The 15,049-nt window shown below is 36.5% G+C and overlaps 2 protein-coding genes across 5 annotated transcripts in view; one reads left to right on the top strand and one right to left on the bottom strand.

The window, feature by feature from the left end:
* Positions 1–1,740, bottom strand: part of LOC107082489 (cryptochrome-1-like) — a 17,150-nt gene extending 15,410 nt beyond the window's left edge. Inside the window, exons 1-2 of one of the 4 annotated variants that reach the window (XM_015371195.1) lie at positions 1,710–1,740; positions 1,177–1,340 (exon numbers count right to left, since the gene is read on the bottom strand). In XM_015371195.1, the coding sequence (XP_015226681.1) occupies positions 1,177–1,334 (158 nt within the window). In that variant the 5' untranslated portion in view covers positions 1,335–1,340; positions 1,710–1,740. Of the gene's footprint in view, positions 1–1,176 lie in introns of all 4 variants that reach the window. The other 3 variants (XM_015371196.1, XM_015371197.1, XM_015371198.1) reach the window with 3 other exon arrangements.
* Positions 1,741–8,067: 6,327 nt separating this feature from the next.
* Positions 8,068–15,049, top strand: part of LOC107082494 (ankyrin repeat and BTB/POZ domain-containing protein BTBD11-B-like) — a 97,469-nt gene continuing 90,487 nt past the window's right edge. The window contains exon 1 of the mRNA XM_015371204.1: positions 8,068–8,920. Within this exon, the coding sequence (XP_015226690.1) occupies positions 8,068–8,920 (853 nt within the window). The remainder of the gene's footprint in view (positions 8,921–15,049) is intronic.

Below are 15,049 nucleotides of genomic sequence, written 5' to 3'. Positions count from 1 at the left end.
TTTTTTTAGAAAATCTGGATGTTTTGCTCATTAATTTTGTTGGAACAGTGTAGATTGACCCTGAGGTTCTGGCGCCTATCCGCTTTCGGCCACCCCTCAGTGTACATTGGTTATTGCCTGGCCACTAAGGCTGGGTTAAAAAAATCGATTTAATCAATTTTGAATCGATTCCTTTACATTTTTGCAAAATCGATGTCTAGGGAATGAGATCGATTAGTTATATAGTGAAGCACATGACGTTCACATTTAAATGGGCAGGAAAGATGCACTCAAGATTACTTCAAGCCAGACAGCTGCAAATATATCCAATAGGTTGACTGAAGACATTAACAAATTGGGACTGACCAGCAAACACCCTGTAGTTGTTACAGACACCACTGCAAATATGGTTTGTGCAGTGAAGATAATGCAGCTCATGCATGCCTGCTGTGTTCCTGTTGTGTCACGTCTGCTTGCTCGAGTGGGGCTTCACTTTTTCACTTTTCACAAACAAGTTTGCACTTTTGAGACAGTTTTGTTCACATCTCAGGTTTAAACGGTCCGATTTACAAGTTTGCATTTTGTATTTAATATGACAGGAAATAAAAAACACGAGTTAGTATTTTAAAACACAGTTGAACCACTTTCATTATAGTAAAAACAGATCGAATCAAACTTAATTGATTTAGAACTGAATGAATCAAAATCGAATCGATTCAGGACTTTGGTGAAAATACCCAGCCCTAATGTCCACCCTTATGAAAAATGTATGGCTACGCCTCTGAATTGAAGTGAGGGGAAAAAAATACTAACAACAGTCTAATTGAGCAGTCATTTGAAATCGAGTCATATGAGAACCCGGACAATTTGAAAAAGGAAATTAATGTCCATCATCCAGTGTCGTCTCTGTTTAGCCTGATTTCCAAAGGGCTGTTTATCATATATGAAATGTATCAGGAAGTATCTTTCATTTGTTTGATTATTTCAATTAGAATAATGTATCTTATGTTATGTATCTACTTACTCTTTAAAGTACCAAATGAAGATGAAGTAATAGCGTCTAATATATATCCCACAGGACATATACACTGCATGATTACAGTTTTAGAAATACTTCCACTGAAATAATAACTCAAACATCAATTCAGTCCAAATACAAAAATACAAACTTATTTAGACATTTAATTGGATCCTTACCTCCATCTGTTGATGCCCACACTGGAGGAACCAGCGAACCAGGGGTCCAGGATGTAGATGCACCGCAAAGTGTCCGCTCTCTGGATGGAGGCCCTCAGAGCAGGGTTGTCATGGAGACGTAGACCCTTTCTAAACCAGTGGATGGTGTTGACACCCATGACGTCCTAATTGAGATCAACGTGGGAAATAAAGGAGGGTGGTACCCCAGGGAAAAAAATAACAAAACAAAGCAAATGGGATGTCCCTTTAAGATTTTCCCTGGATATAATAACAAAACTGGAATATGTAGTTTTAAAACTGCTCGGTAGCTCTTAGTAACATCAAAGTTTGACCGCACTCCATGACTTTAAGCAGAGTTGCAGAGCACCATGTGCGGAAGGAAGGTAAACAATAAACAAGTAGGAAAACAGGCAGAAGTATAATCAACCTTACTTTTCAAATGGAAAAGGAAATAATTTCCAAATGAATGAACGTCCAAATACTAATTAAAAATTAAAGGAAAAAAAAAACAGCGTAGAAAAAGCACGCACTACCTGCCTACCAGATGTCCCTCCCGTGTCAACATCTCCGCCCACAGGAACACAGAGCGAGAAACCTGCGCTCTGATTGGTCCAAACCGGATGTTATGTAAGCTTTACATCCTCACGTTTCCGTAATGTGCTTTACAATCATCGTTTAAAATGTGTTTTCTGCTGTTTTGCATTTTCCAAATATTATTTTAAGGTCTTAAATCGCAGTGGTTTGTGTCACAATTAATTTTTTTGTAGCGTAAAACCGTAAAACAACCAAAAGAAATGCATTTTATGCAGCAAATCAAAGGCGTCAGTTAGAATTATGTGGTTACACATTAGGACCCGGATGATCACATGCCGCACGACGAGGCTCCTCATAGTTGGTGCGTTTAATTGAACAGTTTGCCATGTCGGCCATGGCCTTCCCTGTAATCTCACAGCAGCGATAATCTCAAACCAACGTGAGCCACTTTGATTTACATAAAACTTTCAGCTGTGACAGGAAACCTGTAAGCAGGGGCGCTGCGAGGAATGTGGGGCCCCATGAAAGACATTGATATTGACCCACAAAAAAAAAAAAAAAATGCAAGCTTTAACCCTGTAATGCCAAATGTATCATATTTGATACATACGGTTTCTTAAATGTTTTGCGTCTGACACCTTTTGCATAATTTAATGGTAAAAACTTTGCTCAAAATCCTATTGTACACAATCAGATATACCTGATAACAGAGGGCAGAAGACTACACAAAAAATAATCTTGACTTATCGCATAGTAATAAATTATTGATATCAAAAATTTATTTCTGTTTTTTCTTTTTACATATTTTGTTAAAAGGCCAAATAAGGACTTCAAACCAAAAAAAGTAATTTTCTGTTTTGTTTTATTCTTGGATCGGGCTTTAAAGGGTTAAATCTGCTATAAAAATGGACCGAAGAGCATCATCGACATTTTCAATGTCATTTTCACTGTACAATTTCAACGGATAAAAATTATCCTCACACTAAAACTTTATATAAAAAAATCTTCCTCTCAAAAATAATAACAGCTTATTTAGAACAACAACAACAAAAAATATTCATCTTTGTACGCATGAAAAGAAAATAGGTTTTAGATTTTGAAAATATGTTCCTATTTTTTTACTATAAATTTCAACAAAGGACAGAATATTTTTATGCTGAGAATGCATTTTTTATTTATGTATAGATCTGATAATAACGGTCAATATATTAATGCTTTGTGTTGCTGTTTAATCCTGAAAGATCAGGGATATAACAAAGATAATTTATTTTACTGCAGATTTTCTTTTTATATTTGAAATATTTAGCAGGACATATTTCTTTTCTTCTTCTTTTGGCTCCCCCATCAGTCAAGGGCCCTTGGAATCTTCCAAGCTAAGCATACGACAGTGGATGATTTCATGGTATTAGTGAAAGAAAGCCATATCATGTAATGGCAACATTTATATAATGTAAAGATGTCCTCTGCTTTCTGAAGCTCTTTGGTCTTGAATATTTTATAGCACAGATCGTTCAAATTAAGCTAATTAAATTACAGGCATGTGAAAGATGGCACAACCAGCGACATGTGATTTTTCTAATATTTGTTAATACATATAGCTTTCAACATTCCTAGGACTGTGTTCCATAGCAAGCCCACCCAGAAAAGTGACCACAAATACCAACTATCTTAAAACTCCTAAAATGTTATCACATGACCTACAGTAGGCTTTGGCTATAGTTGCAATGATAGCAAATGCTTCCACTATAGGATTGGAAGACATGTTTGCCATGAACTACATTCACCACTACACAAAAAATGACCCAATTCTAAGTGCAAAACATATAGCCTAGCTTGTGTTATGTTTTGGGGATGCTGTGCTGCAGCAGGACTTCCATCAGTTCAGCCATAAATAAAAGCCTGCCTGAGGAATAGATAAGAAAGGTGGATAGCCAGCATTTCCACAAACTTGTTTCAATCAAATGTGGTAAAACTAGCTATGGTTGTAGGATGTCCCAACCTTTTACTCAGAATACACATTTGTAGTTTTTGTATCACTTTTTTCTCCTCCATTAATCCAAAAAAGATTATACTTTGGCCAAAATAAATTAAATGTTTGAAAATTGTGATTCGTGATGGGGGAATCAGATTATGTTAAATTAATGTTATTTTACGGCTAATTTTTCTTGTTTTAGATCTATGAACAACCAAGAAATGCTTATGAAGCACCTGAAATTGACAGAAATATCAGCAGCTTCTTGTTCTTGTTCTTCTTCATTGGTGCTGTCAGTCTGTTTTTTGTTTAGGAACTAACATTTTGTAGAAAACTCCAACTAAGAAACTTTATCAGAAGGGGACTCTTGTTAAGTTAAAATTTAAATTATATATAAGATTATGGTGCCACATTTCAGACCACTAATAATTCCTTTAAAGGAAATATAATCAAAGAATAGTTCTAGCTATACTTTAAAGTTGGTCGGAGCTTCTTATGAACTTTTGAAAAGTATCTGTGCCTTTTTTGCTGGGGTATAACTATGCAAAGACTTAGAAGATCAATACTTTCAGCAATTAGCCAAAAAGATGAGCTGAGAACCTATATATATATTTTTTACACCTTGTCTCCTTGTACTAATAGCAGGATGTTAGCAGCATAGAAAAATAGACTCTTAGAAGAGAAGTACCTGAAGAATGGAACAACTATTATTTGCTATCTTGATGTCCATTGGTTGTTTGGGAGCCATAGAAGTAAAAAGCTTTTCAAGTTCTATCAAAACAAATGCAAGAATGGTTGTTAAACGTGTTGTATACATTGGTCAGATGAGGCTACAGATAGGGTTTTGACAACAGACACTACAGGAGAGTTTAGGCTGACACAAAGGGTGTTGTGCAACACAATGTATGGAAAACACCCCATTTTCACTACTTAATATGATGGAGGATCTGCGGGGCTATGGACCTGTTTGTTGCACACAGACTGAGGGAACTTTGTTAGAGTGAATAGCATTACTACTTAATAAAATATAAAAATCTGTTGGCTTCTGCCATAAAAAAGTGAATTGTTAATTGATATTTTAGCAGGATGATAATCAAAATTTGTACCTAGTTTAATGCAGAAATGTTTCACTAGACAGAAAATTTAAGTCTTTTATGTTCATCTTTGTCCTCAGGCACAAATCCTTCAAAACAGTTTTTGGTGAGCAGAAAAATGCATTAGAGGTGAAGCAGAACTATTAATAAGAAAATCTACCAAGATTTCCAATTGATTGACAACTAATTTGGAAATTCCTAAATACAAAGCAAAAAATATCAGTTTGCTAACTGGAATAGTGAAGGATAACGGTTAAAGAGTGTTATATAGTATGAGTTTCTGCAAATATTAAAAAATGAAATTGCGTTCATATGGCCACTTTTTATTATTTTGTTACCTTTAGCTAATCACTGAAGGTGGTTTCAATAATTAGCTCCTGCAAAGGTAATTAATTATCTACTAATTATCATTAGACGCTATTTTTCAAAGGAGATGGGATGTGTTTTTGACTTTAGACTTTCTGATCCCTCACCACCTTTGCAGAAAACAATCCCTGTCAAAGTAACTAATGTTACTGTGTTTTATTTTCTTTGATATATCTTCAAATTTCAAGGCCACCATTTTATTAATTAATATAAACACGATTGGCTTTACAAACCTAACACAATGTTTGGTTGTATTTGTTGCAGCCTTAAATTGACACTAGATGGCAGTCTGATTAAGGAATTAATATGTGGTGCTTTGAAACAGACAGCCTGGTTCTCCAGTTACTGTTGTGTCTTTATCTCTTCTTTAAAATGTAACAATATGAATACCTGTATACTTTTATCAAAGCTACAGTAGAATAATGACCTTATAGCTAAAGGTAATTATTTTGGTTTTTATTTGACTTTCTAAGACAAACTTGGCCTTAGTCAACTGACTTACACATTGGGGGCTTATTTAGAACATCATGGTTTCTAGATTTCTGTGCAAGCTAGTATTATGACATTCCAGCAAATCTTTCTCTTTACACAAGTTATAAAGTATAAGTTTATAAAGTTTATAATTTAGATAATTTAGATTTATATTTTGTACAAATTGAGGAAAACACTTTGTTAATAAATAAACAGACCAATCAGTCTAGATTGGGTCATTTCATTCTGGAATAATCTAGTAGGAGGAACACCAGAACAACATCCAATAAACCATAGCAACACCATGGTTGAAAACCAGGTCACTGGTTTGTGCCAAGGCTGCTTGGAGGGTTTTAATTAGATGAATGATTTTGCCACCAAAGAAGCTTTGTTCTCTATCCTCATGCTGACCTGCCAGAAGTATTTCAATGTAGTTCTTTTGCTTAAAAGGTCGATTTTAAAACTCATATTCAGTAGAACTTCAACAATTTCAGCTAAACACTTAGGTCATAGATTTAAGTTATGTTAATTTAATCAGTTTTTCAAAAAACAAAAAAACAAAACAGGGAGTTAGTGTTTAGTGAAATGAAGCATTTGATAATGTTGCCAAAATATGTAACTGCCATCAAAACAACTCACTATTCTGTTAGGCCCACTCATTTTTAAAGCTTGCTAACAGTTTATAATCAGGAAACCCACAAATATGACATAATATTGTCTTCTCTAATGAACCACTGAAGCAAATTTCACCTTTGGCTAAGCCAAACCAGCAAACAATTCTGGATGTTGCTGTTTATTTGTTAGTAGGTCAAAATATTTTGAGGCAAATGAAAATACAATAAGGTTTGTTAGTCTCATCTTGTTTTTGAGGTAGAACATAGATGTACAATACAACATCTTTTTTACTCTGTGCAGCCTCTAATAGGTTTAATCAGGAACTGCCTCATTGTTACATTATCTCCATGTGTTTATCAACTCTAACCAGCTCTCCTGTTCCTGCAGACAAAATGTAACTGTATTGTATGACAATGACACACTCATGTCTCAGGGCAATATTTATATTTATATTTACAGCGTTTTATCTGTAGGAAGAGAAGCCTTATTCATTGAATCCCTGATGCATAATCTCAATGTCCATTAATTAGGGATGATGCATAAGATGCAGCAAACAACTACCCTGTACCCTTTAAATGTAATCATAAATGCTTTTATTCCCATTTTTGTAACAACTACAGTCATCATTGTAAAGGTTCTTTTGCAGAGATCTGTATTGGAAAAATTAAATAGTTTATTGCAGACTTATGCGCCATATGATTTTTTCTAAATGTTTGAGAATGCGACTTGTATGGAGCAAACCGGTTGTTATCCTTTAAAAACACCAGGGTTCACTGTTGCTCCAGACACATTTCGACTCTGCTGAGAAATGCAGTAGAACTACCTTCCTACTGCATCTGTGATGTAAACTCATCCTAGCGCAGAGTTTCAGTTTCAAAGCACCAGTTTACATTATTTTTGTTCTGGTGCTTTGTTGCCTGACCTCAGCATGTTCCTCTGTCTGAATTTACCAAATCCCCCCCTTTTTTTCTTTTTTTTTTTTTTTACTATTAGCACTGCATATATCTTATCCTCCACATGTCCCAGCTCCAGTTTCCTTCTAGATTTCTTATCAGAACCTTTTGTTTGTTGGATGTGCTGTGAAGGTAGAGGTCCTTAAGCTGAACTTCACTTGAAATTCACTCAGAGCACATGTAGTTAAAAAAATGCAAATATTTACAATGAATTCTCCTTCAGAGAAACAAGGATTGCATTATGCATGCAATCTATTATTAATGGCCTTGAATCATGTTACCATCAGACATGGGCCCATATAGCCTGATACTCTTTCAAATCGTCCCCTACACATGATCCCATTTAGGCAGGTGCTTTTACTTTGCAACCTTTACACGATACAGTTAAGTTTGTATTTCATTTTACCTTACATAGGTTCTATTATTTCTATTATGCAGTTAAATAAGCATGCACAAAAAAACCCATAGTAAATAAAAAAAAAGCTGACAGTTTGTTTACAGGATTTACAGTTCAGTGTCTCATGTTTATTTTTTTTCTTGTTTTGTTCTGTCATGAGCTTCATTACTTTTATTGATCTTTTAAAGCAATCCAATTAAAACTCTTTGCTGCGCCTTCCCAAGAGTCTATTGGCTGAGGGGTTCTCTCAGTTCCCCAGAGCCCCGCCTCCATCTGTCAGGCTCTGCGTTGGTACAGCATCGTTGATGCACTGAAGTAAAATACTGCAATTTAACTTTCAACTCCAGGATTGGATGGACTTTCCAAGGAAAAAAAAAAAAAAAAGATCCAGTGAGCATAACCCGCGCAAGGAGTACCAGAACATCAACGTTTTGAACATTTCCTCCTACTTTTCCTAAGCTCTTCTTTCTTACAGTATGAAGTGCAGTTATGGCAAGGAGTAGCAAGTCAGCAGCAAGGACCCTGGAGGATTTGACGCTAGATTCTGGTTATGGTGGAGCCGCAGACTCCTTCAGATCATCCAGTGCGTCTCTGTGTTGCTCAGAGGCACATGGGGGGAATTACTGGCATCTAACCGACTCAATGCACAGTCGACACAACAGTCTGGACACTGTTAACACGGTCCTGGTTGAGGACGCCGAGATCCTGGAGTGCAGCGGCCAGTGCGCTAAACTACCCGAGCTTGAGGATGTGCCGTGGAGCCTCGGGGAAGTGGCAAGCGCGCTGAACAAGGACGAGGAGATGAGCCTGCCGACACCTCCCCAGGACGTCCTGCTCAGGCTTTCACTGCTGGTCAGCCGCGTCCTGGTCAGGGTAGCCAAGGAGGCGCAGCGCCTGAGTTTGCGCTACGCCAAATGCACTAAATACGAGATCCAAAGTGCCATAAAGATCATCCTGTCATGGAGCGTCTCGATGAGCTGCATCGGCGCGGCCGTCAGTGCCTTGTCCATGTACAGTATGAGCACGGATGAGGATAAGTTCGGCCGCGGGAAGTCGGCGCGCTGCGGGCTCATCTTCAACGTGGGAAAGTTCTTCAGGTGGATGGTGGACAGCAGGGTGGCGGTCAGGATCCACGAGCATGCGGCCATCTACCTGGCCGCGAGCATGGAGGGCCTCTTCAGAGAGGTGTACGCGCGGGTGCTGCGCAGTGCGCTGCTGGAGCGCGACAACGGGATCCCCAAGTTCACCGTGGATATCGTGGATCAGGCCATCAACGGCGACGCAGAGGTGTGGGGGTCTGTGCAGCCCTGGCAACACCTGATCTGTGGGAAGAATGCGAGCGGTGAGTTATGAAGCCTGGAAGTTGGTGCAACAGGGTGTTCCTACACTTCATCACCTACCATACTCTTGGAACAATATATATATATATATATATATATATATATATATATATATATATATATATATATATATATATATATATATATATATATATGGAGCTGTTGTTTACAAATAACACTCACAAAGGCAAAGGCGTTATGATAATATTCAATAGTGATGTGTATTTTTTTTTCCAAAGCAGGGTTTTTTTTGTTCTTATTGTTTCTATAAAGATGAATACAAATTTTGAACCTAATGCAGGCAATTGCAATGCTGCACATCGCAGGAGCACAAGAGTATGCAAGCAAGTAATGAATGACTAAAAAGGAATGTGATGTAAGAGAGGAGGAAAAAAGGTAGTTACTCTGTAACCACCTTGCCTCCCTTTATCTCCAGACACCATAGACACAACTGCCTGATATAAATCTTAGATTGTGTCCAGTTGTTTTTTTAATGTGCATACTGATAAGGATAGGGCCAATATCCTTAGAATCAGGGAGTCATACTTAGAGCTTTTTTGGTGTTCAGTGATTTTACCTGGGGGTCGGGGGGGTTTCATTCATTTGTATGTTGATTAGTACAGAAAGATTGACAGATTCTGTGTTCAATTCATTGCTTCAAATTTAAAAAACTGTGTATTTTACCTCGAGCTTCATCAATAAAATGTCAAACACATCTCCAACAAAAGCCTGCAAGGTAATGATGGATGCTCTCCTTGCAACAAGTTTACATAATGAACCTGTGTGCTGCAATGCATTATTCAATGTGATGTAAATAAAACAGCTTCAGAGTGAATGAGAGAGGGGTAGGACAGGCAGGAAGCTAGAAAGACTCCGACTGTTTTTATGAATCACTTAGAGGAACCTGTCATTTTGTTGTGAATGGTTGCCTTTACTGTTCCATTTGTTTTTTATGCCGGTTAGGGTAGAACACATTTCCATTTTTAACTAGTAGGAGCAGTGACATATTGTCAAATGTTTCTTTTGGATAGCTTGAGTTATTGTTCCACTGCTCTCATATTATAACAAACTCTACAAAAACCGACAGACAAGTGCTCTGCAGTTGGATATCAATGCAGGATGGATATACTCATTGTTTTGCTTTGTTGCATCACCATGTGTAAATTTGCAGCTCACTTGGCCAGTGTCCAAGCCTCCACCTCTGGAAAAGGTCTATACATAACTCATTAGTGCATGTGCATAAAACTCAAGTTATGTTACAGTGTCACATATTAAGAAAAACCCCTGTGCCAAGTACTTTTTTATAACAGTGGATTCAATCCAGATATAGAATAGAATAGAACAAAATAGAATAGAATAAAAAAAATCCCTTTATTGTCCCACAATGGGGATATTCTGGTGTCTACAGCAGTAAAAAGATTATAGAAAAATGGTCACACAAATGTGGATCTTAGAAAAAAATGTAAAAGAATAACATAATAATGAAGAGTTAAAGATAAACAACAAAATACTGTACTGTAAATGTTTTAACGATATAAAAAACTGTGCACCTGGAGAATAAATAACCAATATACAGCCCTGCAAATTTTTACAGTAATGGATATTTGAAAATAGCAGCAACATCAGAGATGTACAAAATGACAGCAGCATGTTATTTAACTTACTAAGATAGAAACTGTGCAAAATCAGCATGAATGTAGCAACTTATTGAGGTTGTTTGGAACAGGGGTGGTTATAAAGTATTACAGCTGCTGGGAGGAAGGATCTGTGATAATGGTGCATTTAGGGTGCAGCAGTCTGTCACTGAAGGAGCTCTCCAGTTCTGCAACATTTTCGTGCATGGGGTGGGAGACATTGTCTAAAAAAAATGTTAATTTAGTTAGGATCCTTTTGTTTCCCACCTCCTGCAGAGGGCATCCAAATCAGAGAGTTGGCCTTCCTGATCAGCTTATCTAGTCGCTTTCTTTCAGCTACAGATAAACCACTGCTCCAGCCAAAGAGTCTTTATGAGCTCCCCCTGCACTCCAAAAGACCTCAGTCTTCTCAGCAGGAAGAGTCTGATCTGATCTTTCTTATACACAGCTGTTGTGAGTCCAGTCCAGTTTGTTATTTAGATAAACACCTTGGTGCTTACAAGAGGTATTAATATACATTATAAAGGAAAAAGTTTACTTGTTTTATAACCAGATATTAATTTCTCAGTTTTAAATTGCTGTTACTCATTGTTTTTGTTGGCTCACTTGTATGCTTTTTTTGGTTGATGCTCTTTTATTTATTAATGTAACTCTTTGAGTTTTAGTCGAAGATCTTCAACTACATGCAGAGTAATCTAACACCAAACACACTAGGTTAGCATTATCGAAAATATTATGGATTTAAGAAAGATGGGAAATGTGTTTTTCCATTTCTATTTGTACTTGCTCTTAAGGACAATATTTTTAGTGTCACATTTGGTAAGTCAAATGTCCTGCAGAAACTTTGACCTATTTGCATTTTTTACTGTTTGTATCTCATTCAATTATTGCACCCAAAGTATTGTCCAAAATACATTTTTGATCATATTCTCCTTGTATTTCAATAAAGAGAATTACATTTTATTTAGTTTGTCTCGCCATAAAGGTTGTCTTGCCCCATTCACCTTGACAGTATTTCAGTTTACCTACATAGTACCATAGAAAAACTGATCTCAAAGCGATTTGGAAAGAAAATAGATCCAAGTTTTATCAAATCAGACCAACAATTAAACAGTTGGAGATTTAGCATCTTTTTAAAATTGATGTTGTTTTAAATCCAATTTTGCTCATATTGCCTATTGGTAAAAGTTTGTCAACAGCTTTGAGTCATCGGGTTTGCAGCAATGTCATTGACCAAGCAAGCATGTGATGAAAGTGGAAAGGACAGACCAGCTTTTAGTAGGAAGAAACCACCACTGGAGGTGCACTCATTTGGGACATCCATTTTGGTGTTGTATTGGCGTATTTGTTGTTGTGTGTATGTTTTAATACTCGTACACACAAAAACATTTGCCATGTAAAAAAACATCCATATTTAAGGAGGCAGTATATCTTTTAGTAGATCTACTGTAGATGATTTTGATTTCCGACCTTTGTGGATTGTGCTTCCACTGCTGTCTTTGATGTCTGACGTAGGTGTATCGCAATCCCTTCATAGCCTTATAGCTTATAGTCATAATAGGCAGTGGTTTCCAGTAAAACTTAGCCGCCAGTCAAGCAGTTTTCTGAGAAGAAAAAAAAAGAAATAATAATAATGTATATAATATCCATCTTACTAATGCCTTCACAGCCTTAAGTAATAATGGGATTACCAATGTTTTGGTTGAAGTTCTGCTTGAAGTCTTTTTTGGTCAGAGTTAATCAAAATTTATTTATTTATTTATTTTTTTTGAATTTGCAATATTCCAAAAGACTAAATAAAATCTGTTAATGTTAGCTCTCAAGCAGAGACTGAACTGAACATTTTTTGCAAACTGTTCATGATTTAATCTCATTTTATGACAGCCCATAGCTGTTGTTTTAAAACATGCTTAGATTTGTTTTAAATACTAAATTGAAAAATAATCAAGCCTGGAGGTTAATGGGGCTGTAGTGTCCTTTGGCCTTAAGTGATCCCCAAAATTAAATTCTGCTTCAGCCATTTAAAAACCGTGGGTTAACTCTACATAAAACTATTCAATGCAAGTAAAATTACTGTAATTCGGTTCAATTTATTTTTTATCACTTTTCACAGCAAAAATCCTCTCATGATACTTAAAGAACACTCCCCAGAAATCAAAATCTTTATCGTTAGGCTAGGGCACTTCATGTTGTGTTTAGGTAAATTACAATTTGTCGATAGATACTGGAGTGGATTATTTATGAACATGTATGTTAGGTGGTTTATTCTGAAATGGTTAGACCTCCTATATGCTTAAACTTCCTCTTGCTTTCATCTTCAGTGACAGAGAAAGCTAAAACAGTGTCATTTTTCTTCTCCTCCTGCCAAAACCGAATCAGTAAGGCGGAGGCTGGATAGGCCTTAACGGAGCTTCTGCCCGCAAAATTGAACCCTCTATCGCTTCATTCATTCTATTTGTCTCCGTTTGCCAAGTGGGAGTTACTGCGGTGTGTTTTTTGTCTATTAGGCCATGATACTCGGGACCCAGCTTTGTGGGGAGGCTTTTATGAATATCTTTATTGCATCTCATCCACCAAAGACGATTTCCATTTCTGTGCTGTCAGAAATCCAATAAGGTTGTTACCTCAGTGGGTGCATTCATGTCTTGTCTTTATCTTAGTGACGAGGTTACATGAGAAAAAAAAGTAGGGACACATCCTGTTCAGTAATCTTGAACAAGCAAATTATTTACCTTCATCTGAAGATTATCATATTTTTTGTTCTTCTTTTGTTCTTTTAACAAAGTTTAATTATTTAAACAAATGGAAAACACAATTTTAAACTTTCAGGCAACATTCATAGCTTTAAGAAATAATTATTTAGCACTTTAACACTCCTAATTAGGACTTTTCTAATAAAAAAAAAGTTTTTCTAGGTGGAGACTATATTCAATTTAGTTTCATCACTTACAGGGGACATGGACAACTGACAACTGATGGTCTCTTCATCATGACATGTTAGCAGGTGGGATCTGCTAACAGCAAGTCTTTTTTTTTCTACGATTGGACCTCTTAACGGAATGAATTGTCAATTGTGAGGATTTGAGATTCATTTGGATGATTTGAAGTATGATGCTAGGCAGCTGGCTCAGTGGATCTCCAAATTACAGCTCTTGTTGGGTGTTGCTAGACTGCAGTGTTCGGTATCTGTTAAAAGAGGCTTAAGGAATGAGCCAGGGTGTTTCAAGGGAAAGAGGTTTAAATACACTGAGTTTCAGAGTCGGTACGGAGACCAGCAAGGGTACTCATGCTAAGCAATCCCTATTTGTGGTAATGTGATACTTTGGTGGGGCAGCCAATAGTGTTTTTCATTTAAGATAAATCTATCAGAGTTTTTTTTTTTTTTCCAAAAAGTATTTGATTTATTTTTCAATAGGAATTATCTTGCTTAGGCATTAAAAACTACAACCGAAATATTGCAATGCAAAATATGAACTACATCTATAAAGTGCCCGACATCATATTACTATTTATGTATTTACAACAGAGTTTTAAGAATGCCAGATATGACAATAAACTGTCAATATACAAGAATAGGTCTTAATTCAGATGGAGCAATGTTTAAAAGGGTTTCTATTATACCTTTAAGGCAAATGTAAAGGCAGACACTTTGATCACCGTTGGTTATTAACTGTCTTCCTTAGATGTGGCTAATCTTGACAGGCCTTTATCTATCAAATTAAATGTGATTAAAATGTGATAAAGTCAAATTAGTTTGGGCTTTTGCACATTCTGTAGATGAACACATACAGGAACCAGGAAAAATGAAAAAAACAAAGCAGCTTTAAAAATATATCTTCTACATTAGCTGGTTTGGGTAGTGTGCCAATGGAATATTGTGGGTCACTTCAGCCTTTACAGCCTTTCAAAACTAAGAACTGTCGCAGACCATTTTCACTTTAACATGTAAATAATATTTTCCCTAAATGCTATAACCCTTTTCCTTCATGGTAATGTACTGTCAAGGTGCATAAATATTTCAGCAATGATTTGAAAAGCACAAAAATAGTTTTGACCGTTGACCTGGCCTTCAAATGTGCCATATCTCAGCCCAGTCTAGCTTCTGTGGGATTTAATGTATGCCCCCATCTTCACAATTTACATTACCTGAAAGCAAGGGTGTAACTTTGTGATGAAAGTTGGTGGGGACACTCTAAGGGTTGACAGAGACCCTTTCAATAGGGTTTGTATTTTCCAAAATTTACATCAAACATATATTTATTGAATGCTTTTCTATTGTTGAGATCACAAAATAACTAAAATACACTGATATTTAAATCTACGGGTAGTTTGACAATAATGTATAAAAAAAAAAAGGAAGAATAACAGCCGATTCCGATGCCAACTTCAATGTATCATGGCTTTCTAGTATGTACACAATTTCAGTTCCATCCAGGGCTGGGCGATAATTCAATAATGATATGTATCGATTGATAGACATGTGGCGCAATAGAAAAA

Source organism: Cyprinodon variegatus, unplaced genomic scaffold (assembly GCF_000732505.1).
Source record: "Cyprinodon variegatus isolate N-32 unplaced genomic scaffold, C_variegatus-1.0 Scaffold54, whole genome shotgun sequence".
NCBI classification, from domain to species: Eukaryota; Metazoa; Chordata; class Actinopteri; order Cyprinodontiformes; family Cyprinodontidae; genus Cyprinodon; species Cyprinodon variegatus.
The sequence above is the reverse complement of the archived record's forward strand: the minus strand, read 5'-3'. Positions and strand labels throughout refer to the sequence as shown.